Raw genomic sequence first — 25583 nt, 5'->3', positions numbered from 1 at the left:
CCAAACACACCACTCGGGCAGCGAAGGAGTGGCTTCGTAAGAAGCATTTCAAGGTCCTGGAGTGGCCTAGCCAGTCTCCAGATCTCAACCTCATAGAAAATCTTTGGAGGGAGTTGAAAGTCCGTGTTGCCCAGCGACATCCCCAAAACATCACTGCTCTAGAGGAGATCTGCATGGAGGAATGGGCCAAAATACCAGCAACAGTGTGTGAAAACCTTGTGAAGACTTACAGAAAACGTTTGACCTGTGTCATTGCCAACAAAGGGTATATAACAAAGTATTGAGAAACTTTTGTTATTGACCAAATACTTATTTTCTACCATAATTTGCAAATAAATTCATTAAAAATCCTACAATGTGATTTTCTGGAGAATTTTTTTTCTGATTGTGTCTGTCATAGTTGACGTGTACCTATGATGAAAATTACAGGCCTCTCTAATCTTTTTAAGTGGGAGAACTTGCACAATTGGTGGCTGACTAAATAGTTTTTTTCCCCACTGTATGTTACTATGTTACTCTCCTACTCAGGGAAATGATGAACAGCCATCTGTTATTCTCCTACTCAGGGAAATGATGAACAGCTATCTTACCCTGTTACTCACTTAATCTGTTATTATCCTACTCAGGGAAATGATGAACAGCCATCTTACTCTGTTACTCTCTTAATCTGTTACTCAACTACTCAGTGAAATGATGAACAGCCATCTGTTACTCTGTTACTCTCCTACTCAGGGAAATAAATTATGAACAGATATCTCACTCTGTTACTCTCCTTTTCAGGGAAATGACGAACAGCCATCTCACTCTGTTAATCTCCTACTCAGGGAAATTATGAACAGCCATCTGTTACTCCCCTACTCAGGGAAATGATGAACAGCCATCTATTACTCTGTTTCTCTCCTACTCAGGGAAATGATGAACAGCCATCTATTACTCTGTTACTCTCCTACTCAGGGAAATTATGAACAGCCATCTCACTCTGTTACTCTTCTACTCAGGGAAATGATGAACAGCCATCTGTTACTCAGTTACTCTCCTACTCAGGGAAATGATGAACAGCCATCTGTTACTCTGTTACTCTCCTACTCAGGGAAATAAATTATGAACAGATATCTCACTCTGTTACTCTCCTATTCAGGGAAATGATGAACAGCCATCTGTTACTCCCCTACTCAGGGAAATGATGAACAGCCATCTCACTCTGTTACTCTCCTACTCAGGGAAATTATGAACAGTCATATGTTACTCTGTTACTCTCCTACTCAGGGAAATGATGCACGGCCATCTGTTACTCTCCTACTCAGGGAAATGATGAACAGCCATCTGTTACTCTCCTAATTAGGGAAATGATGAACAGCCATATGTTACTCTGTTACTCTCCTACTCTGGGAAATGATGAACAACCATCTCACTCTGTTACTCTCCTACTCAGAGAAATGATGAACAGCCACCTGTTATTCACCTACTCAGGGAAATGATGAACAGCCATCTATTAGTCTGTTTCTCTCCTACTCAGGGAAATGATTAACAACCATCTCACTCTGTTACTCTTCTACTCAGGGAAATGATGAACAGCCATCTTTACTCTGTTACTCTCCTACTCAGGGAAATGATGAACAGCCATCTGTTACTCTGTTACTCTCCTACTCAGGGAAATGAACAGCCATCTGTTATTCTCCTACTCAGGGAAATGATGAACAGCCATCTCACTCTGTTTCTCTCCTACTCAGGGAAATGATTAACAGCCATCTCACTCTGTTACTCTCCTACTCAGGGAAATTATGAACAGCCATTTGTTACTATGTTACTCTCCTACTCAGGGAAATGATGAACAGCCATCTCACTCTGTTACTCTCCTACTCAGGGAAATGATTAACAGGGCTTCTTTCTCATTCAACATTTGGCATTGATTAAAGGCATCACACACACAACCTGTTTTGTGGTAATTCCAACCGCTATTAACTTTTATACCCCAAACATTGCCAAGATCCAATAACTAGCTGTGCTGCCTCCCCAGAAACAATAACATATACTGACATGGTTTGCCACAACCTATGGGCCCAGTCTTTTGAACAGCACACACTGTGTATATGCAGAATATGCAGCCACGGGCTGCCCAGTGACACAAGCTTACCAGACGAGCTAAATTACTTCTATGCTCGCTTCGAGGCAAGCTACACTGAAGCATGCATGAGAGCATCAGCTCTTCCGGATGACTGTGCGATCACGCTCTCAGTAGCTGATGTGAGTAAGACCTTCAAACAGGTCAACATTCACAAGGACGCAGGGCCAGACGGATTACCAGGACGTGTACTCCGAGCATGCGCTGACCAACTGGCAAGTGTCTTCACTGACATTTTCAACCTGTCCCTGACTGAGTCTGTAATACCAACATGTTTCAAGCAGACCACCATAGTCCCTGTGCCCAAGAACACTAAGGTAACCTGCCTAAATGACTACCAACCCGTAGCACTCACGTCTGTAGCCATGAAGTGCTTTGAAAGGCTGGTCATGGCTCACATCAACACCATTATCCCAGAAACACTAGACCCACTCCAATTTGCATACCGCCCCAACAGATCCACAGATGATGCAATCTCTATTGCACTCCACACTGCCCTTTCCCACCTGGACAAAAGGAACACCTACGTGAGAATGCTATTCATTGACTACAGCCATCTGTCTGTTATATCTGGTGTTATTCTCCTGTCTTATCCTGTGTTCTGTGTGAATTTAAGTATGCTACCTCTAAATCTCTCTCTGTCCCTCACTCCCTCCCATCCCGGAGGACCTGAGCCCTAGCACCATGCCTCAGGACTACCTGGCCTGATGACTCCTTGCTGTCCCCAGTCCACCTGGTCGTGCTGCTGCTCCAGTTTCCACTCTTCTGCCTGCGGCTATGGAACCCTGACCTGTTCACCGGACGTGCTACCTTGTCCCAGACCTGCTGTTTTCAACTCTCTCTCTCTACCGCACCTACTATTTCAACCTCTAAATGCCCGGCTATGAAAAGCCAAGTGACATTTACTCCTGATGTACTAACCTGTTGCAACCTCTACAACCACTGTGATTATTATTTGACCCTGCTGGTCATCTATGAACGTTTGAACATCTTGGAGAAAAATCTGGCCTTAATGGTCATGTGCTGTTATAATCTCCACCCGGCACAGCTAGAAGGGGACTGGCCACTCCTCAGAGCCTGGTTCCTCTCTAGGTTTCTTCCTAGGTTTCTGCCTTTCAAGGGAGTTTTTCCTAGCCACCATGCCTCTGCATTGTTTGCTGTTTGGGGTTTTAGGCTGGGTTTCTGTATAGCACTTTGTGACATCTGCTGATGTAAAAAGGGCTTTATAAATAACAGTTGATTGATTAATTGATTGACTACAGCTCAGCATTCAACACCATAGTGCCTTCAAAGCTCATCACTAAGCTAAGGACCCTGGGACTAAACACCTCCCTCTGCAACTGGATCCTGGACTTCCTGACGGGCCGCCCCCAGGTGGTAAGGGTAGGTAACACACACATCTGCCACGCTGATCCTCAACACTGGGGCCCCTCAGGGGTGCGTGCTCAGTCCCCCCCTGTACTCCCTGTTCACCCATGACTGCATGGCCAAACACGACTCCAACACCATCATTAAGTTTGCCGACGACACAACAGTGGTAGGCCTGATCACCGACAACGATGAGACAGCCTATAGGGAGGAGGTCAGAGACCTGGCCGTGTGGTGCCAGGATAACAACCTCTCCCTCAACGTGATCAAGACAAAGGAGATGATTGTGGACTACAGGAAAAGGAGGACCGAGCACGCCCCCATTCTCATCGACGGGGCTGTAGTGGAGCAGGTTGAGAGCTTCAAGTTCCTTGGTGTCCACATCACCAACAAACTATCATGGTCCAAACACACCAAGACAGTCATGAAGAGGGCACGACAAAGCCTATTCCCCCTCAGGAGACTGAAAAGATTTGGCATGGGTCCTCAGATCCTCTAAAAGTTATACAGCTGCACCATCGAGAGCATCCTGACTGGTTGCATCACTGCCTGGTATGGCAACTGCTCTGCCTCTGACCGCAAGGCACTACAGAGGGTAGTGCGTACGGCCCAGTACATCACTGGGGACAAGCTTCCTGCCACCCAGGACCTCTATACCAGGCGGTGTCAGAGGAAGGCCCTAAAAATTGTCAAAGACTCCAGCCACCCTAGTCATAGACTGTTCTCTCTGCTACCGCACGGCAAGTGGTACCGGAGTGCCAAATCTAGGTCCACTTCTTAACAGCTTCTACCCCCTCTAGCAAATCTATCAGGCCACCAGTATTTTTCCCCCACTCTTTAAGAAGAGTTATGGAACTTGTCTTGCGGGACCTTCTTCATAGTTGAGTGTGGGCATCAGTGTGCATACGTCAAAACATGTTATCTGTACCATCTAGACATCTCTCACATTTATTCTGGTCTCAGTTGAGGTGGTTATTTGTCATGTGGGTCTGTATGGTTGGGCAAGAACTCTACACATTGCACCGCCAACACCTCTACACATACAGACTCCATTAAACACATACAGACTCCATCCCCAAAGCCAACACCTCCTTTGGCCGCCATTCCTTCTAGTTCTCTGCTGCCAATGACTGGAACGAATTGCAAAAATCTCTGAAGCTGGAGACTCTTATCTCCCTCACTAACTTTAAGCATCAGTTGTCAGAGCACCTTACCGATCACTGCACCTGTACACAGCCCATTTGAAATTAGCCCACCCAACTACCTCATCCCTATATTGTTATTTATTTTGCTAATTTGCACCCCAGTATCTCTATTTGCACATAATCTCTTGCACATCTATCATTCCAGTGTTAATACTAATTGTATTATTTTGCACTATAGCCTATTTATTGCCTTACCTCCATAACTTGCTACATTTGCACACACTGTATATATATTTTCTGTTGTATTTTTGACTTTATGTTTTGTTTACCCCATATGTAACTCTGTGTTGTTGTTTTTATCGCACTGCTTTGCTTTATCTTGGCCAGGTCGCAGTTGTAAATGAGAACTTGTTCTCAACTGGCTTACCTGGTTAAATAAAGGTGAAATAAATAAAATAAAAACAAAAACAGGGCCAGTTTGTGTGACTCATACAGACTTACAAATATCACGAAGGAAAAGAGCTTCAGAGACAAAACCCCAACAAATCCATTTCAATGTAACAAACACAAAACCCAGCATGTATACCAAATATTATTTATTTTCCAAAGGTATCAAACTACAGACAAACAGATCTTTGTCCTGACATGACACTGAATGAAAGCTGTTATTTCACCACAGCGCCATCCTGAACAAAGATCCTTGAACTTCCATGTTTGCTGGAAGTCATAGGTTACTTGGAAATACATTGAGTGTACAAAACATTAGGAACACCTGCTCTTTCCATGGCATAGACACAACTGTGGGAAGCATTTGCGTCAACATGGGCCAGCATCCCTGTGGAATGCTTTAGACACCATGTAGAGTCCATGCCATGACGAATTGAGGCTGTTCTGAGGTCAAAAGGGGTGCAACTCAATATTAGGAAGGTGTTCTTAATGTTTTGTCCATTCAGGCTACAAGAGTATAGTACACCATGTGATGTGCACTGTAACAAAGAGAGGCATTTGAAGAAATGCATCGTTGTTAAATGTATTCGTACTGAGGATATAATCCCCGCAATACTGAGAAACTGGACATTGGAAGAAGTTCGAAAATATCATATGACGCTATGAAGAACCCGAAATTCAAAAGGACCCAGAAAAAGACACCTGTCCAAAGGTGTGTGCACCAATGTCCACTAACACTTACCGCTTACCCACATCACATCCAAAGACCTATCCTATTTAAAGCATTCTTGTCACATTTCCATTTCACCCATCTCCTTGTATTTTCCTTTTCAAGGAATAGCTTGTATTTCATAATGAGATAAAATCACTAGCTGTATATATTATTTATTAATGGTGATGATTAACATTGAACTAACCGTTGATGCAACAAGGTCGACTAAGAGTGATCCAGTAAAACAATAACTTCTCCATTGTCTGTCTTCCATTATATTTCACTTTGAGGTCCATCACACATCCACAGGTGACACGTCCAGGTCATCTAAGGAGGTGAACATGATCATACAGGTAACTGTATTGTTAAGCCCAAGGTTTAGTTTGGCATTCTACTGGAAGAGATATTACAAGGCTCAAGTTACAATGCTTGAAAAACAAATCTCTGAAAGAGGTGACAGTTATCACCATAGAGATCATATTACATTACTAGAGGGGCTATGTCATAAAACCTCAAAGTTCCAGAATGGGACCAAAATGGCAGCCATATTGGTCAATGGAAAATCCAAAACCAGTGTAATAGGAATGAATGGCAGTCAAGGCATAGTTGATGCAGGTATCAGAAATATAATTATATTCAACTTAAAATATTGTCATATAATTATAAATACAGTTTATACAGGTTTTTATAAATAAATTCTGTATAAATAGCCTCTAAAATATATGTAAACAGACCATAAATGCCTCAGATTTTGTTTTCTTGGAAAGCTGTGAGTGCTATTACATACAATATCAGTACTTGTTGCATTTACAACTTCTCTCAGTCCTATTATCAACTGATTTCAGCCAGTGTATGGCTGTGGATTGACTGCATTGTTTGAATGGAATGTTGGCATAGTGGCAGTTAATTTGAACAATTAATGGAAAAATTCCTCTAAAACTGGCTGGCTAGCTAGCTAACAAACACACAGTGCACATCAATTATTCATATTCATTGTTTCACACAATATCTTATCACAGCACTGGCAAACCATGGTTGAACAACTCCCTGACCAAAACGGCTGACCTTTGGACCATCATAAGAATGTTCATTGCCATTCTAGTATTCTAATTCCTAATTCTATGGTTATCATTTTGAGATTCTAATAACCTCATCTCTATAGGTCAATTCAGAACACAGTATTGACAGTGATAGCCATCACATATGTCACAGGGATAGGAAATATATTTTTGTCAACTAAATCCAAGATGATAGTGGTGTTAAGCTTGCTTTGGTCAGTTAACATACTCTTTCCAGGGTAATGGTTTCAGAAATATATGAAATGATTTGCTCATAGTCATTAATAACAGCTAGCAGAGTAAGGTAGTTAAGAGTTAACCTCGACTCAGCTGCAGTCAGCCCTGTACAGAGTAAGGTAGTTAAGAGTTAACATTGACATCCCTGCATTATCTCAGTATTATTCCAGCCTAATTGTCTGGGGATGTTTCTGCCTGTGGTGGTTATCAAAAAAATCTGAATAGCCAGGTTTGTATTCTTTTGCTGACATCACCCTGATCCATGACTTATTTTCCTTTAAAACCCTTCAGTAAGCACAGCTCGGCTTCTATCATGATTCCAATTCACACATGCCACACATGCCCAAACAGCATTACATAGGGGATTAGGCCCATTCAATCAATCAATAATATATTTGCTATCATGATTGAAATCAAAATCACTGCCTAAAGAACAGGTCTAATCTGAATGTCCAAACTGCCTCTTCATATAAAAATCATTATGCACTATAGTCTACAGGTCTGGTTGCTGTACGGTTCTCAATTGGACTAAGAGGAAATTGCTGTATTTTCATGTTAAATCTACATTCATACAGTAAACAAAAGATTACAGTGAATATACATATAGTTCATGGTTCACAGTAAAGATATATTGCATTGAAATGTTGAAAACCTTGATTTCTTTTTGGAGAGAATAATCATCATTGGTTTCTATAATATAATGATTAACATTTCAAAACTAACAAATGACCGTAAAGGAGTATTAGTACATGATTTGTGTGACTCTCGAATGGCAAAAGTTAAAAAGAATTTAACCACAAAGAAATGTTGACTCACTTAAATTACGTTGTTGTGTACAACGTGGACGGTAAATGACATACAAATTCGCCCTATGGGTTGACATACTGTATGTAATGTCAAATTCAATATTGTTCTTCCACTCTTAAACTCCTGGAATAATCATTAAAAAAAGCAATTTCGTCCTTTCCTCACAGTAGACCAACACATACACTACATGACCAAAAGTATGTGGACACCTGCTCGTCGAACATCTCATTCCAAAATCATGGGAATTAATATGGAGTTGGTCCCCACTTTGCTGCTATAACAGCTTCCACTCTTCTGGGAAGGCTTTCCACTAGAGGTTGGAACATTGCTGCGGGGACTTGCTTTCATTCAGCCACAAGAGCATTAGTGAGGTCGGGCACTGATGTTGGGCGATTAGGCCTGGCTCGCAGTCGGCGTTCCAATTCATCCCAAAGGTGTTCGATAAGGTTGTGCAGGCCAGTCAAGTTCTTCCACACCGATCTCGACAAACCATTTCTGTATGGACCTCGCTTTGTGCATGGGGGCATTGTCATGCTGAAACAGGAAAGGGCCTTCCCCAAACTGTTCCCACAAAGTTGGAAGCACAGAATAGTCTAGAATGTCATTGTATGCTTTAGCGTTAAGATTTCCCTTCACTGGAACTAAGGGGCCTAGCCCGAACCATGAAAAACAGCCCCAGACCATCATTCCTCCTCCACCAAACTTTACAGTTGGCACTATACATTGGGGCAGGTAGCGTTCTCCTGGCATCCGCCAAATCCAGATTCGCCCATCGGACTACCAGATGGTGCTTGGCTTCAGCACTCGGCGGTCCCATTTTGTGAGCTTGTGTGGCATACCTTCGCGGCTGAGCCAATGTTGCTCCTAGACGTTTCCACTTCACAATTGACCGGGGCAGCTCTAGCAGGGCAGAAATGTGACAAACTGACTTGTTGGAAAGGTGGCATCCTATGACGGTGCCACTTTGAAAGTCACTGAGCTCTTCAGTAAGGACATTCTACTGCCAATATTTGTCTATGGAGATTGCATGGCTGTGTGCTCGATTTTATACACCGGTCAGCAACGGGTGTGGCTGAAATAGCCAAATCTACTAATTTGAATGGGTGTCCACATACTTTTGTATACAGTTGAAGTCGGAAGTTTACATACACTTAGGTTGGAGTCATTAAAACTTGTTTTTCAACCACTCCACAAATGTCTTGTTAACAAATGATTGTTTTGGCAAGTCGGTTAGGACATCTACTTTGTGCATGACACAAGTAATTTTTACAACAATTGTTTACAGACAGATTATTTGATTTATAATTCACTGTATCACAATTCCAGTGGGTCAGAAGTTTACATACACTAAGTTGACTGTGCCTTTAAACAGCTTGGGAAATTCCAGAAAATGATGTCATGGCTTTAGAAGCTTCTGATAGGCTAATTGACATCATTTGAGTCAATTTGAGGTGTACCTGTGGATGTATTTCAAGGCCTACCTTCAAACTCAGTGCCTCTTTGCTTGACATCATGGGAAAATCAAAAGAAATCAGCCAAGACCTCAGAAAAAACAATGGTAGACCTCCACAAGTCTGGTTCATCCTTGGGAGCAATTTTCAAACGCCTGAAGGTACCACGTTCATCTGTACAAACAATAGTATGCAAGTATAAACACTATGGAACCACGCAGCCGTCATACCGCTCAGGAAGGAGACGCGTTCTGTCTCCTAGAGATGAACGTACTTTGGTGCGAAAAGTGCAAATCAATCCCAGAACAACAGCAAAGGACCTTGTGAAGATGCTGGAGGAAACAGGTACAAAAGTATCTATATCCACAGTAAAACAAGTCCTATATCGACATCAACACCGCTCCAAAACCGCCATAAAAAAGTCAGACTACGGTTTGCAACTGCATATGGGGACAAAGATCGTACTTTTTGGAGAAATGTCCTCTGGTCTGATGAAACAAAAATAGAACTGTTTGACCATCATGACCATCGTTATGTTTGGAGGAAAAAGGGGTTTCTTGCAAGCCGAAGAACACCATCCCAACTGTGAAGCACGGGGGGTGGCAGCATCATGCTGTGGGGGTGCTTTGTTGCAGGAGGGACTGGTGCACTTCACAAAATAGATGGCATCATGAGGAAGGAAGATTATGTGGATATATTGAAGCAACATCTCAAGACCTCAGTCACGAAGTTAAAGCTTGGTCGCAAATGTGTCTTCCAAATGGACAATGATCCCAAGCATACTTTCAAAGTTGTGGCAAAATGGCTTAAGGACAACAAAGTCAAGGTATTGGAGTGGCCATCACAAAGCCCTGACCTCGATCCTATAGAAAATGTGTGGGCAGAACTGAAAAAGCGTGTGCAACCAAGAAGGCCTACAAACCTGACTCAGTTACATCAGCTCTGTCAGGAGGAATGGACCAAAATTCACCCAACTTATTGTGGGAAGCTTGTGGAAGGCTACCCGAAACGTTTGACCCAAGTTAAACAATTTAAAGGCAATGCTACCAAATACTAATTGAGTTTATGTAAACATTTCACATTCTTAAAATAAAGTGGTGATCCTAACTGACCTAAGACAGGGAATTTTTACTAGGATTAAATGTCAGGAACTGTGAAAAACTGAGTTTAAATGTATTTTGCTAAGGTGTATGTAAACTTCCGACTTCAACTGTATATAGTGTACAGTGAGGGAAAAAAGTATTTGATCCCCTGCTGATTTTGTACGTTTGCCCACTGACAAAGAAATGATCCGTCTATAATTTTAATGGTAGGTTTATTTGAACAGTGAGAGACAGAATACCAACAAAAAAATCCAGAAAAACGCATGTCAAAAATGTTATAAATTGATTTGCATTTTAATGAGGGAAATAAGTATTTGACCCCCTCTCAATCAGAAAGATTTCTGGCTCCCAGGTGTCTTTTATACAGGTAACGAGCTGAGATTAGGAGCACACTCTTGAAGGGAGTGCTCCTAATCTCAGTTTGTTACCTGTATAAAAGACACCTGTCCACAGAAGCAATCAATCAATCAGATTCCAAACTCTCCACCATGGCCAAGACCAAATAGCTCTCCGAAGATGTCAGGGACAATATTGTAGACCTACACAAGGCTGGAATGGGCTACAAGAACATCGCCAAGCAGCTTGGTGAGAAGGTGACAACAGTTGTCATTATTCCAAACATAAAATAACTGTCAATCTCCCTCGGCCTGGGGCTTCATGCAAGATCTCACCTCGTGGAATGCAATGAGGAATTGCAATGAGGAATCAGCCCAGAACTACACGGGAGAATATTGTCAATGATCTCAAGGCAGCTGGGACCATAGTCACCAAGAAAACAATTGGTAACACACTACGCCGTGAAGGACTGAAATCCTGCAGCGCCCGCAAGGTCCCCCTGCTCAAGAAAGCACATATACAGGCCCATCTGAAGTTTGCCAATGATCATCTGAATGATTCAGAGGAGAACTGGGTGAAAGTGTTGTGGTCAGATTAGACCAAAATCGAGCTCTTTGGCATCAACTCAACTCGCCGTGTTTGGAGGAGGAGGAATGCTGCCTATGACCCCAAGAACACCATCCCCACCATCAAACATGGAGGTGGAAACATTATGCTTTGGGGGTGTTTTTCTGCTAAGGGGACAGGACAACTTCACTGCATCAAAGGGACGATGGACGGGGCCATGTACCGTGAAATCTAGGGTGAGAACCTCCTTCCCTCAGCCAGGGCATTGAAAATGGGTCGTAGATGGGTATTCCAGCATGACAATGACCCAAAACACACGGCCAAGGCAACAAAGGAGTGGCTCAAGAAGAAGCACATTAAGGTCCTGGAGTGGCCTAGCCAGTCTCCAGACCTTAATCCCATAGAAAATCTGTGGAGGGAGCTGAAGGTTCGAGTTGCCAAACGTCAGCCTCGAAACCTTAATGACTTGGAGAAGATCTGCAAAGAGGAATGGGACAAAATCCCTCCTGAGATGTGTGCAAACCTGGTAGCCAACTACAAGAAACGTCTGACCTGTGTGATTGCCAACAAGGGTTTTGCCACCAAGTACTAAGTCATGTTTTGCAGAGGGGTCAAATACTTATTTCCCTCATTAAAATGCAAATCAATTTATAACATTTTTGACATGCGTTTTTCTGGATAGTTTTGTTGTTATTCTGTCTCTCACTGTTCAAATAAACCTACCATTAACATTATAGACTGATCATGTCTTTGTCAGTGGGCAAACGTACAAAATCAGCAGGGGATCAAATACTTTTTTCCCTCACTGTACCTACTAATCACGTTTCCATCCACAGGTTTTATGCGAGTAAAGTAATGCCGTATATAAGAAAATCACGACAGCTGTGATAGAAACAGGAATTTTCTCAACAATTATATAAATGCAGACAGATAATTTGTTTGTTCAACATGGTGGGATCGTTTTGTGTCGATAAAATTAATGATGCGAGAAATGGCGGTGGAAACGTCTTTATACGCATATATTGATATAATAACCATCATATCGAAGTAAACTAGGAGTCACAAGATGATATGGTGTGTGGACCTCCCACTATGACTCAGGAAACCATGCTGTTTATTAGGCTACAGATTAAATAAGTCATGATGAACTTCACAGCGTGGTGAAAGACCAATTGTGGGAAAATGCACATCTTTTCTTTACATGGATTTTAGAATATTCGCATGAAAACCTGTCCCCAAATGGATGGAAACCTAGCTACTGACATACGTAACAAGGGGACATGTCACATGCATTTGAGTCCCATAGGGAGCTCTTTAAATGTTGCCATGGCGGTGTTTGTTTAAAACTCCTCAGGTTGTGCTATGGTCAAGTGAACCGAAGGTCAACAAGTCCAGTTAGAACTCCAGCACATAACTTGAGACTGTGACCCTCATATGAACTTGGACAGAACCCATGTCCTAATGTAAACAACAGTTAGAAATTCTGAAAAACATTAGAAAAATGTAGCTCTGCTATGTTTCTGAGTGGTTTGTACATTAGACAACAAGCTAAACAAGGCTCTTAAATATGGGCTGATATAACAACATAAGCCCTCCTGGTTATCAATAGGGCTTCATCTTTCACAGTTGTCCATTTAGAAGCTGTCCCCCCCCAGGATCATGGATATAAGGCAGGGGAAAGTCAATGAGTATTCTTCGAGGAAAGTCAGCTCTGTCTCCATTGCAGCTCACATTGGTAAAGCAAAAATAGCATGGGGTCATTGAGGCCTAACCTACACATAACTCAGATACTCCAGACCAGACCTTCGTCCATATTCCAGTCACTGTTTTCCTTACTGCCCCTGTTAACATGCTGACATGGAACCAAAATAGGAACCCATGCGTCCTTCCTATCACACACACAGATAGAGGCTAAGCCACGCAACAGTACTTCTTCCACCATGATTTAGAAAGCTTCTTCATCTTGTCTGGAGTCCGTTTTTTCAGTCTATGCTGCTGCTGACTGTCAGAGTGCTGGATGCTGGCCACGATGGCTGCGTCAAACACCTCTTTGAGGTTCTTCTGGGTGAGTGAGGAGCATTCCATGTGTGACACAGCCCTCATGTCCTCGGCACACTGCTGGGCCTCCTGGGGCTCGACTGGCCTCTCTTTATACTTGGCCAGCTCGATCAGAACATTAACATCCTCCCGCAGGTCCGACTGGGTGCCCACCAGAACCACCGGCGCCTGCGGGCAGTGCCGGCGAATCTCCGGCACCCATTTCTCTGTTACGTTCTGGAAGGAGGAGGGGCTGACGACGCTGAAGCACAGCAGGAAGATGTCTGCGTTGGTGTAGCAGAGCGGACGCAGCTTGTCAAACTCATCCTGCAGGGAGAGGAGAGGAGAGGAGAGGAGAGGAGAGGAGAGGAGAGGAGAGGAGAGGAGAGGAGAGGAGAGGAGAGGAGAGGAGAGGAGAGGAGAGGAGAGGAGAGGGGGGTTCATGACACGACCTGATAACAAGTAGAACCGAGAATGGGCAAGCTCAACTCAATAGTCCTCCTTGTGAAAAGGTCTTTGAGTACACTCTTAGAAAAAAAGGTTTAATCTAGAACCTAAAATGGTTATTCGGCTGTCCCCATAGGAGAACCCTTTGAATAACCTTTTTTGGTCAGAGGTAGAACCTTTTTGGTTCCTGAAACCAAAAAGGGTTCTACCTGGAACCAAAAAGGGTTCTCCTATGGGGACAGCTGAAGAACCCTTTTGGAACCCTTTTTTCTAAGAGTGTAGAGGGTTGACAAGGGCATAGTCAAGAGAAGAAAAATCCTGCCCTCATTGGCTAAGATGTCACCATGTGCATGGCTGTAACTAGTGGAGCCTCAACCTCATGACAAAGTGTCTCTGGCAGGCAGGAACACACACTCTGTGTCCACAACCTGACAACACATGACACCTGTATCAGTTTCTGTTAGAGTGACAAAGTCTACATGCTGTAGTGTTTCTGATTAGGGACAGCTCTTTCAGCATAGCCTACAGTTGATTTGAATCTCCTTTAATGTTGCTGACTGACATGCCATTGCGTAATGAAGGCACTGTTTATTCCAACCGGCATATATTACACTAGCATGAATGCTAAATATAAAAACTACCAATAGCTAAATTGGAGAAGAGAGAGAGCATTATTAAATTGCTAGAACATGACTATATTATAGATTAAAATATTTATACTGAACAAAAATATAAAACGCAACAAGCAACAATTTCAACGATTTTACTGAGTTACAGTTCCTTTAAGGAAATCAGTCAATTGAGATAAATTCATTAGGCCCTAATCTATGGATTTCACATAACTGGGCAGGGGTGCAGCCATGGGTGGGCCTGGGAGGGCATAAGCCCACCTCTTGGGAGCCAGGCCCAGCCAATCAGAATGAGTTTTACCCCACAAAAAGGCTTTATTACAGACAGAAATACTCCTCAGCACCCCACCACCCCCCTACACAATCCCGCAGGTGAAAAACCGGATGTGGAGGTCCTGGGCTGGCGTGGTTACCCGTGGCCTGCGGTTGTGAGGCCGGTTGGACATACTGCCAAATTCTCTAAAACGACGGCTTATGGTAGAGAAATGAACATTAAATTCTCTGGCAACAGCTCTGGTGGACATTCCTGCAGTCAGCATGCCAATTGCACGCTCCCTCAAAACTTGACACATCTGTCCCCAGCACAAGGTGCACCTGTGTAATGATCATGCTGTTTAATCAGCTTCTTGATATGCCACACCTGTCAGGTGGATGGATTATCTTGGCAAAGGAGAAATGCACCAATAGGGATGTAAACAAAATTGTGCACAAACTTTGAGAGAAATAAGCTTTTTGTGCGTATGGAACATTTATGGGATTTTTTATTTCAGCTCATGAAACATGGGACCAACACTTTACATGTTGCGTTTATATTTTTGTTCAGTGTACATAAGACTATGAACCATAGTCCACATTTTGTCTGACTGACTCCCAAAAGGAATTTGTGATGACGATCATGCAGCTAAATGAAAGAGAGAAAGTGTGATGAGGCTGTTGAGAGGGTAGAGGAGGAAAACATTTCTGATTCACAGTTGGCACAGCAAACCACTACCCCACTGCCCAATCTCTGTAAGTATAAGGATATGTGATTTTCACCAGCTAAAGAGCCCCTGAGTGGAGCGGTGACATCATGTATCTCACCAGCTAAAGAGCCCCTGAGTGGAGCGGTGACATCATTTATATCACCAGCTAAAGAGCCCCTGAGTGGAGCGGTGACATCATTTATATCACCAGCTAAAGAGCCTCTGAGTGGAGCGGTGACATCATTTATATCACCAGCTAAAGAGCCCCTGAGTGGAGCGGTGACATCATTTATATCACCAGCTAAAGAGCCACTGAGTGGAGCGGTGACATCATTTATATCACCAACTAAAGAGCCCCTGAGTGGAGCGGTGACATCATTTATATCACCAGCTAAAGAGCCCCTGAGTGGAGCGGTGACATCATTTATATCACCAGCTAAAGAGCCCCTGAGTGGAGCGGTGACATCATTTATATCACCAACTAAAGAGCCCCTGAGTGGAGCGGTGACATCATTTATATCACCAGCTAAAGATCCTCTGAGTGGTGCGGTGACATAATTTATATCACCAGCTAAAGAGCCCCTGAGTGGAGCGGTGACATAATTTATATCACCAGCTAAAGAGCCTCTGAGTGGAGCGTGACATCATTTATATCACCAGCTAAAGAGCCTCTGAGTGGAGCGGTGACATCATTTATATCACCAACTAAAGAGCCCCTGAGTGGAGCGGTGACATCATGTATATCACCAGCTAAAGAGCCCCTGAGTGGAGCGGTGACATCATTTATATCACCAGCTAAAGAGCCCCTGAGTGGAGCGGTGACATCATTTATATCACCAGCTAAAGAGCCCCTGAGTGGAGCGGTGACATCATTTATATCACCAGCTAAAGAGCCTCTGAGTGGAGCGGTGACATCATTTATATCACCAGCTAAAGAGCCCCTGAGTGGAGCGGTGACATCATTTATATCACCAGCTAAAGAGCCCCTGAGTGGAGCGGTATCAGGTATTAGTGGCAGCTCAGCATTGCAGGGGAGTTCCAGCGGTAAACATCCAACCCATGGGCCATTGCACTGACGCCAATATGTGTGCTTATCTTTGCTTATTACACAACATTCAGATTACGTTTGCATATCTCCAATACATCTAGTTCTATTGGAGGGACGATAACGCTGGCATTCCACTGAGATTATATTTTGTTGTTAATTGACAAACGTGCATTCCATCGCTCTCTCTCATCTGTTTCTCTGATACACCCAGCTTGTGTGTACCCATTGCTTCCTGAAAGAGATTTTAATAGTGCATTTCCCTCTTCAGAGGGTAGCAGCAAAGGGTCTCCAGATCATTTCTGATTGGCTGGGAGTTAATTAGTGGTATCAGGAACCCAATGAGGTCAACAACATCCCCAGGAAGAGTTGCTGCTGCTTCAGCACTAGCTACTGGGGATCCCAATAAAATACTAAAACATTGACTGTGAGGGACCCTGTGGTTGGTATTCAGGCAGTCTTCTGCATGCTTAGTATGCTAAATACACAGACTCAGTTATGCCCAGGGGAGTAGGGTGACATTGATCTTTGAAAAGGTAATAACTATTATTTTGTTGAATTGGCTCAGCCATTATCTCACATTTGCAGCACATCATGGGGTTGGGCGGGCAGCTGGGGCAAAATATTCATGCAAACGGAAATGTCATCTTGATTATTTTTCTATGTAACCAAGGTTTAACTATGCTATAACTATGATATTGCTTGCATTGTCTTGTAAAAAATAATTTCAAAACAATTGAAAAGATCATTGGTGTCTAATGAAAAGCTCATCGGCTTAGAGCCTCACTGCAAAGAGACAAAGCAGAACCCTATGAACCCACAGAGCTCAGCCTCCAGCCAGGGACTCTCTCTGTGTCTAGACAGAACCGCTCTGGATCTCTCTTGGCCTGCTTTCCTGGGCTGTTTTCCACTGCTGACTCTCTCCAGCCTGCTCTGCTCCTCAGAAACAGACCCATCTCCTCTGACCAGCCCCAGCTGTGCCGAAGCTACGTTTCCTTTCCAGGCTCATATTCAATTCATTACACATAAGGTTTCCTGTCTGTAATCCCCCCAAGCCTGTTACCCCCTCCCATGTGGGGGAGACAGCATTTATTTGAGTAACCTCATTTATGGTGAAGACTCATGACTGGTCCCGTGTAGCTCAGTTGGTAGAGCATGGCGTTTGCAACGCCAGGGTTGTGGGTTCGATTCCCACAGGGGGCCAGTATGAAAATGTCTAACTGTAAGTTGCTCTGGATAAGAGCATCTGCTAAATGACTAAAATGTAAATGACAGGACAAAAACACTACTGGAGCACATCAATTTAGACAGATCCCTTATCTCCCCTACACTAGTAGACCATTTGAACCCATTCTGTACATGTAGTAGCCTAGTAATGCATAGGGGGTTAGAAGAAGTTTGAGACATTTTAGGAACAGCAAAAAGGTCAACTTTGTTTGTTTGTAACTAATCCTTTACACTTCCAGGAGTGTAGCGATCATATGAAACTGTCCTAGAGGTGTATTTTAATTACACAAACCTGCCCAGCTGTGTCACAAAGCTGCAGTTTCACTGGCTTGCCATCAACTGCCACAACCGCTGAAAGAAAAAATACAACAAATTATAAATGTAATCAGCCAATATAACAAAGAATAAATTGGTAACCACAATGCCATTAACTACTGTTAAGGCCAGAACAGTGTTGTTATGGACAAACTATTGTGTATAATAATTACCATAGTCTTCCTGTTGCCAATGTATGGCAGCAGACAGTTGGCAGAAATTTTACTCAAGCTGAATTTAAAATTGCTGTCAGTCTGAGGCTGAGTAGAAATATAGGCTAATCAAGAATTTACCTGTTAAATGTGCTGTTAAAAGGGCCTGAGAAAAACAATGAATTGCATATGCCAATAGGACCACAATAGGTCCTAATAGCCTACCTGACTTCAAAAGGCACATATTTGTCAAGTTACCTGAAAAATTATCAAAAGCAGTTGGGACATATTCAGTTGGATATCCATTTGTGGTATAGCTGACAATCAAGCTCGTCTTTCCAACTGCGCCGTCACCGACAAGCACACACTTCACTTTGCGCTCTCCGCCACCGGACCAACACTTGGAGCCAGAAAACGACTCTCTGCTCCGAACCCTCCGAGGGGGAACCGGTGGGACCGCCGACACTGCTACAGGTTTATATTCTCCATCGCCCTGGGGAGGCATCGCCTTGTGGTATAGCCAATGGAACCGTCCAGCAACCAGTTAATCCTAGTTTCGCCAAACCATTAGTTTCCTAGATCTGACATCAACGTGACTTTCACAAGAACTGCCCCTTATCTTCTGTAGTGTTCCATGGTTGGAAAAAGTGTGGCCTTTCTATAAAGACGATGCAGACACCTTGATGTCAATCCCCCATTGTACAGAAATAAATTCCTCAAGCAATAAGTCCAATAGGAGAAAATGTTTCCACCCCGTATGATTTGAAGTTTCTTTCCTAAATCTTTTCCACATTTGTAGTTCGCACTCCCCTCCCCTACTCAGCCCTATGACTGTAAAAAACAGCTCAGCCTTCGACTCCTGAGCAGTATGACATCATCAAACACCACTGAGTCAGAAAAAAGATTGCACCATTGACCAATAGCAATAAGCAAGCCCCCCCCGTAGATTGCAAATATATCCTACCTAGAATTTGATTCTTTTTTTTGTGCAAAAATTTTGTTTTATAAACTAAAATAAATAAATAAGTAATTTGTAAGGCTTCGTCTGTTCAATGGTTTCTAATTCTCTACTATTCATGGTTAAGTTTTAACCGGCGAAATTGTTACATGTTTTGTACACAATTGTTACATTTGCATCCCTCAGCCTGTTTGATCTCACCAACAGTATCACTTCTCTCCGATGATATGGCTGAGCGATGATACAGTAGCTGAAGTCTGCCACCTGGTGGACTTTGACAGGAAATATTCTATATTGACTGACTTCATTTTTTATTACCTTTATTTAACTAGGCAAGTCAATTAAAAACTAATTCTTATTTAGCCCTATGGGACTCCCAATCACGACCGGATTGTGAATCGAACCAGGGTCTGTAGTGACCCTAGCACTGAGATGCAGTGCCTTAGACCGCTGCGCCACTCGGGAGCCCACTGACGACGTGACAGAGACAACTATTCAGCATTTCTTGGACCTACAGATACATTTAATTACGTTTTCCGAGGTACGCCACACTATTTTAATTAAGGTGTTTCAATTGCAAATAAGCGATATGGCAGGAGAGCGAATTACACAGAACGTTTGCCTCCTAAAAGTATTGTTCCACTCCGGACATATTTTAAAGTTACAACCTTGACGCACGTTGGAATATGATGTGACAGACAGCTAGCCAGCGATTGAAGGAATACGATCAAATCAACGTTACTTGGCAAATAGTTAAATTAACACTATGGCAGAAACAGGGGTTGCTCTTGGCTTTTTGGAGGAGGCCGAACACTGGCTACTACAGAGTCATCAGTTCCCCAGCAAAGTTGGAGGCAAACCTGCATGGTTGAGTCAGTTGGACATCCCAAGTCTTCCTGAGTTAGCATGTGGAAAATGCCAACTTCATACAGCATTTCTCTTGCAGGTTTACGCTCCAATAACTGGACAGGATATAAGTTTTCACCGAACTCTTTTTGTATTCTGCTGCAAGACACCAGACTGCTATTCACGAAACGACAGCCGTTGCCTGAAAGGTAAATAGCATTTAGCTAGCTAGCTATTGCATTTCCATCAACATCAAACCTATAGTCACATGGTCAGGGATGGGAATGAGAGGGGCACACTAAAAGGCTGGGATTATCCCACCGCTACCACCATTGTAGTTACTGCGGTGCAACAGTTGGAGTGGGGCTTGAATTTTCAAACCTGTTACAGGGCAATCACACTACCACAGATGGAACAATGAGCCAGAGATTTCACCGGATGTATAGGTGTTGGCGTTTTCCACTCACTACCAAATATGGTGATGAGAGGAAGCCCAGTGGCCGGCAGTGGAAGATGGAGCCAGATGGATTTTGGCCGACATTATGCAAGTTTTCTAATCGATGAAACGTTTGATGTCAATACAGTTCTGTTCCCAAAACTAGAATCTATTACAGAGTGGACAAAGTTTTGTAGATTTTACCATTCACCAAATAAAAAAGTTGTTTAGTAGGAGTGCAAGGGCACGAGCTTTTTTGCCATCAAGGAAAACGCTATGTCTGGCGCAAACCCAACACCTCTCATCACCCCGAGAACACCATCCCCACAGTGAAGCATGGTGGTGGCAGCATCATGCTGTGGGGATGTTTTTCATTGGCAGGGACTGGGAAACTGGTCAGAATTGAAGGAATGATGGATGGCGCTAAATACAGGGAATTTCTTGAGGGAAACCTGTTTGACATCCAGAGATTTGAGACTGGGACGGAGGTTCACCTTCCAGCAGGACAATGATGCTAAGCATACTGCTAAAGCAACACCTGAGTGGTTTAAGGGGAAACATTTAAATGTCTTGGAATGGCCTAGTCAAAGCCCAGACCTCAATTCAATTGAGAATCTGTGGTATGACTTAAAGATTGCTGTACACCAGCAGAACCCATCCAACTTGAAGGAGCTGGAGCAGTTTTGCCTTGAAGGATGGGCAAAAATCCCAGTGGCTAGATTTGCCAAGCTTATAGAGACATACCCCAAGAGACTTGCACCATTTTAATTCCAGGTTGTAAGGCAACAAAATAGGAAAAATGCCAAGGGGGGTGAATACTTTCGCAAGCCACTGTACTTGAAACAGTGCCTGAGGAAGTCCCACAGCATCATCAAGGACCCCACACGCCTCAGCCACAAGCTGTTCACTCCCTTACCGTTGGGCAGACGGTATTGGAGCATGAGGTCTGATACCAACAGGCTCATAGACAGTTTCTATCTACAAGCCATCAGACTGCTGAACTGGACTGACCACCTGCTCTGACTCTCCTCACCTTAGCACACACACACCACAATGGCTGCTAGCAAACAATTATTTACTATTGCTAATACTGCACAATTTAAACACTTGCCCCCCAATCCCCCCTTACCCAGTACACATGTAAATATTGGACTATACATTTTGCCTTCCTGTATTATACTTATGTTCAAATGTTTTCTATTCTACTGAGCCATTTACTTTATTTTGTATTATCCTTTATTATTTCTTACTGTTGTTGCATTGTCCAGAAGGAACCTGCAAGTAAGTGTTTCGTTAGACAGTGTATACCATGTGTATCCTGTACATACAGTGGGGGGAAAAAGTATTTAGTCAGCCTCCAATTGTGCAAGTTCTCCCACTTAAAAAGATGAGAGGCCTGTAATTTTCATCATAGGTACACGTCAACTATGACAGACAAATTGAGGAAAAAGAAATCCAGAAAATCACATTGTAGGATTTTTAATGAATTTATTTGCAAATTATGGTGGAAAATAAGTATTTGGTCACCTACAAACAAGCAAGATTTCTGGCTCTCACAGACCTGTAACTTCTTTAAGAGGCTCCTCTGTCCTCCACTCGTTACCTGTATTAATGGCACCTGTTTGAACTTGTTATCAGTATAAAAGACACCTGTCCACAACCTCAAACAGTCACACTCCAAACTCCACTATGGCCAAGACCAAAGAGCTGTCAAAGGACACCAGAAACAAAACTGCAGACCTGCACCAGGCTAGGAAGACTGAATCTGCAATAGGTAAGCAGCTTGGTTTGAAGAAATCAACTGTGGGAGCAATTATTAGGAAATGGAAGACATACAAGACCACTGATAATCTCCCTCGTTCTGGGGCTCCACGCAAGATCTCACCCCGTGGAGTCAAAATGATCACAAGAACGGTGAGCAAAAATCCCAGAACCACACGGGGGGACCTAGTGAATGACCTGCAGAAAGCTGGGACCAAAGTAACAAAGCCTACCATCAGTAACACACTATGCCGCCAGGGACTCAAATCCTGCAGTGCCAGACGTGTCCCCCTGCTTAAGCCAGTACACGTCCAGGCCCGTCTGAAGTTTGCTAGAGTGCATTTGGATGATCCAGAAGAGGATTGGGAGAATGTCATATGGTCAGATGAAACCAAAATATAACTTTTTGGTAAAAACTCAACTCGTTGTGTTTGGAGGACAAAGAATGCTGAGTTGCATCCAAAGAACACCATACCTACTGTGAAGCATGGGGCTGGAAACATCATGCTTTGGGGCTGTTTTTTCTGCAAAGGGACCAGGACGACTGATCCGTGTAAAGGAAAGAATGAATGGGGCCATGTATCGTGAGATTTTGAGTGAAAACCTCCTTCCATCAGCAAGGGCATTGAAGATGAAACGTGGCTGGGTCTTTCAGCATGACAATGATCCCAAACACACCGCCCGGGCAACGAAGGAGTGGCTTCGTCAGAAGCATTTCAAGGTCCTGGAGTGGCCTAGCCAGTCTCCAGATCTCAACCCCATAGAAAATCTTTGGAGGGAGTTGAAAGTCCGTGTTGCCCAGCGACAGCCCCAAAACATCACTGCTCTAGAGGAGATCTGCATGGAGGAATGGGCCAAAATACCAGCAACAGTGTGTGAAAACCTTGTGAAGACTTACAGAAAACGTTTGACCTGTGTCATTGCCAACAAAGGGTATATAAAAGTATTGAGAAACTTTTGAAATTGACCAAATACTTATTTTCCACCATAATTTGCAAATAAATTCATAAAAAATCCTACAATGTGATTTTCTGGATTTTTTTCTTCTCATTTCGTCTGTCATAGTTGACGTGTACCTATGATGAAAATTACAGGCCTCTCTCATCTTAAGTGGGAGAACTTGCACAATTGGTGGCTGACTAAATACTTTTTCCCCCACTGTACGACTAATAAAACTTGAAACTAATGATGTTACTCCGCTATTATTCCACTCAAGCTGACCTTGAGATTACTCTTTTCCAGTATTTCGGAGCCAGTTGCCACGGAAGAACGACTTTTATCCCTACGATCCTCCATCTGATGAAGACCCCAATTGGACTGAGCGTGACCCCTGCGTCCACAGTTCAGGGGTTAAACTATGCAAGCTCTGTGGCTGTCCTGGTCAGAAAGCTTGCTCTAAATGCCATGCAGTGTCCTACTGCAGCAAAGAACACCAGACCATAGACTGGAAACACTGTCACAAGAAAGAGTGTTGCAAACAAGGTAATTATACTGTCATACTATTTGTAATAATGCTGAAATTGTGTTTTCCGCCCGCCTGAAAGATAAACATTAAACTTTCAATACATGTTCAGTGCCGTCCAGCGCAGTGCCTTCCCCATTCCTGTTCCCAGAGTCGGAACTGGTCACAGAGCCTGAGGAACATCAGAAAGAAGAATCAAGTGAAACAGTCGGGGACGCACAGAATAACGTGGAATGCTCCTCCTCAGTTGACGGTAAGAAGTTAGACTGCATTGCATTTACTTATCTAGTCCTTTCAGACCCATTAAGGCATCAAAAGGAGAGTGAAGAGAGAATCTTTTGGCATTTGACCCAGCCTAAATAGGAGTCTATAAATGATTACAATTTCTGTTGTATAAAAGCATGACTTCTATTCCACAGATTTGGCAGAGACAGAACTTGAAGACATGGCCATGCATGAAACCGAAGATAGCAAAGTGTTCCAGAAGTTTAAACAGAGGATTGCGTCAGAGCCACATCAGGTAACAACTCTTCAAGCAGAATCCTCAGACATGAAGAGCATCAGAATCACTCAAATACGTATTTGGCAATCGTGTAGATTACTCTGAAATTAATCTTTTTTTTTTACTCGAAACAATCTCTTGTGGACAAATGCACATAATTTAGGATGGTATCTTGCTTCTGTCAAGACTGGGATGCGAAGACTTATCAGGAACTTTGTTCCTGTGCGCATATTTTTTCCATCACTGATCATTTGGACAAATCACGATTTCAAAGGTGTTCACATCTTTCAAATTTCATAAGGGGAGGTGACATTTGGCCAATGCTTTGGCTGAGAGTTTCCATTTAGCAGGGTGGAGACTATTTTCATACATCTCCCCCCAGAACCTAATCAAGCATCTGATGCAATTACACACAATTTTAATTGTGGGTTTCCCTGATTACTGAAGACTATAATAACATTGTGTTATTGTAGGTTTTGCGATACTGTAGAGGTGGCTCTCCTCTTTGGGTTTCGTCTGAACATGTTCCTGTGGAGAAGGACATCCCACATTGTTCATGTGGTTCCAGGCGTATCTTCGAATTTCAGGTATTTGCAATATTTAAACGAAGAGCCGGTTTCCTGGACCAAGGGGTGTATTCATTAGTCGCAGACTGTTGCAAAATCTTTACTCTAAACTGAAAACATTTTGAAACTAAACAGAGTTTCTATTGAACTAAATCAGGTAGGTTCCTCCGTTTCTTTCTGTTTGGATCCTAGAGGCAACGGTCTGCGACTAATGAATACACCCCATCGAGCCTATTCCTGGACTAAACCACACTTTCAGCTGAGATATTTCATCCAGGACTGAGCTTAATCTGGGTCCAGAAAACCAGACCTAAATGTTTCAACGTCTAAGGCTTGAATGACAATGTGCTGATAGTGTTTTGCATTCCAACAGGTCATGCCCCAGCTACTGAATGACCTAAAAGTAGACAGCCCTGATGCCAGTATAGACTGGGGAACCTTGGCTGTCTACACATGTGCTGACAGCTGTGACCAAGGCAACAAGTACTCTTCCGAATTCATCTGGAAACAAGATTTCACAGAACAGAAATCCGAATGTACCTAGTTATGGAAATGTTTAATTTAGTGGGCTTGGGCTACACTGTCCCTTTGTCTCAGTGGCTATTTCCTTTTCTAGAGGAAAAACTATGCATAAACAGCCACAATCTTTTAGATTTCCAATCGCTCATACATTGATTTGAGGAATAGGACTTGATTGTTACAAGGTACTTACTTTATCATAAGCAAAATACATGTCATTTGTTTTGTCATAGGACATAGCTTCAAATCCGGTTTAAAAACATTAATGGAATGTAATTTCTTGAAAATTAAACGCACTTTGCATGTTAAAATGTCATGTGATGCACCTTGGAATATTGCGCCATTGTTAGTGGGTCTATTCTTTAA

The 25583-nt window shown here is 43.1% G+C and overlaps 2 protein-coding genes across 2 annotated transcripts; one reads left to right on the top strand and one right to left on the bottom strand.

Moving 5' to 3' along the window:
• Positions 1 to 12423: 12423 nt before the first annotated feature.
• LOC121577949 (rho-related GTP-binding protein RhoU-like) lies at positions 12424 to 19017 on the bottom strand. The gene is made up of 3 exons (XM_041891944.2): positions 18426 to 19017; positions 17993 to 18051; positions 12424 to 13717 (listed from the first exon to the last, which is right to left on the bottom strand). The coding sequence occupies exons 1-3, from the start codon at positions 18670 to 18672 to the stop codon at positions 13265 to 13267; spliced, it is 759 nt and encodes a 252-aa protein (XP_041747878.1). The 5' UTR covers positions 18673 to 19017; the 3' UTR covers positions 12424 to 13264.
• Positions 19018 to 19784: 767 nt separating this feature from the next.
• Positions 19785 to 25552, top strand: pdcd2 (programmed cell death 2). Its single transcript, XM_041891913.2, has 6 exons — positions 19785 to 20180; positions 23411 to 23650; positions 23743 to 23883; positions 24050 to 24150; positions 24606 to 24719; positions 25072 to 25552. Exons 1-6 carry the CDS (start codon positions 19892 to 19894, stop codon positions 25240 to 25242), a joined length of 1056 nt encoding a protein of 351 aa, XP_041747847.1. The 5' UTR covers positions 19785 to 19891; the 3' UTR covers positions 25243 to 25552.
• The last annotated feature ends 31 nt before the right edge of the window (positions 25553 to 25583 follow it).

This window comes from Coregonus clupeaformis, chromosome 1, assembly GCF_020615455.1.
Source record: "Coregonus clupeaformis isolate EN_2021a chromosome 1, ASM2061545v1, whole genome shotgun sequence".
Taxonomy (NCBI): Eukaryota; Metazoa; Chordata; class Actinopteri; order Salmoniformes; family Salmonidae; genus Coregonus; species Coregonus clupeaformis.
Note: the sequence above shows the minus strand (reverse complement) of the source record. Positions and strands in the feature narration are given on the sequence as shown.

Coding starts and splice junctions, on each gene's coding strand:
- LOC121577949 (XM_041891944.2), bottom strand. CDS start 18,672: ATGCCTCCCCAGGGCGATGGAGAATATAAACCTGTAGCAGTGTCGGCG. Junction 18,052..18,425: donor TGCTTTTGATAATTTTTCAG/GTAACTTGACAA, acceptor TTTTTCTTTCAG/CGGTTGTGGCAGTTGATGGC. Junction 13,718..17,992: donor TTTGTGACACAGCTGGGCAG/GTTTGTGTAATT, acceptor CTCTCCCTGCAG/GATGAGTTTGACAAGCTGCG.
- pdcd2 (XM_041891913.2), top strand. CDS start 19,892: ATGGCAGAAACAGGGGTTGCTCTTGGCTTTTTGGAGGAGGCCGAACAC. Junction 23,651..23,742: donor GAAAGAGTGTTGCAAACAAG/GTAATTATACTG, acceptor ATACATGTTCAG/TGCCGTCCAGCGCAGTGCCT. Junction 23,884..24,049: donor ATGCTCCTCCTCAGTTGACG/GTAAGAAGTTAG, acceptor TCTATTCCACAG/ATTTGGCAGAGACAGAACTT.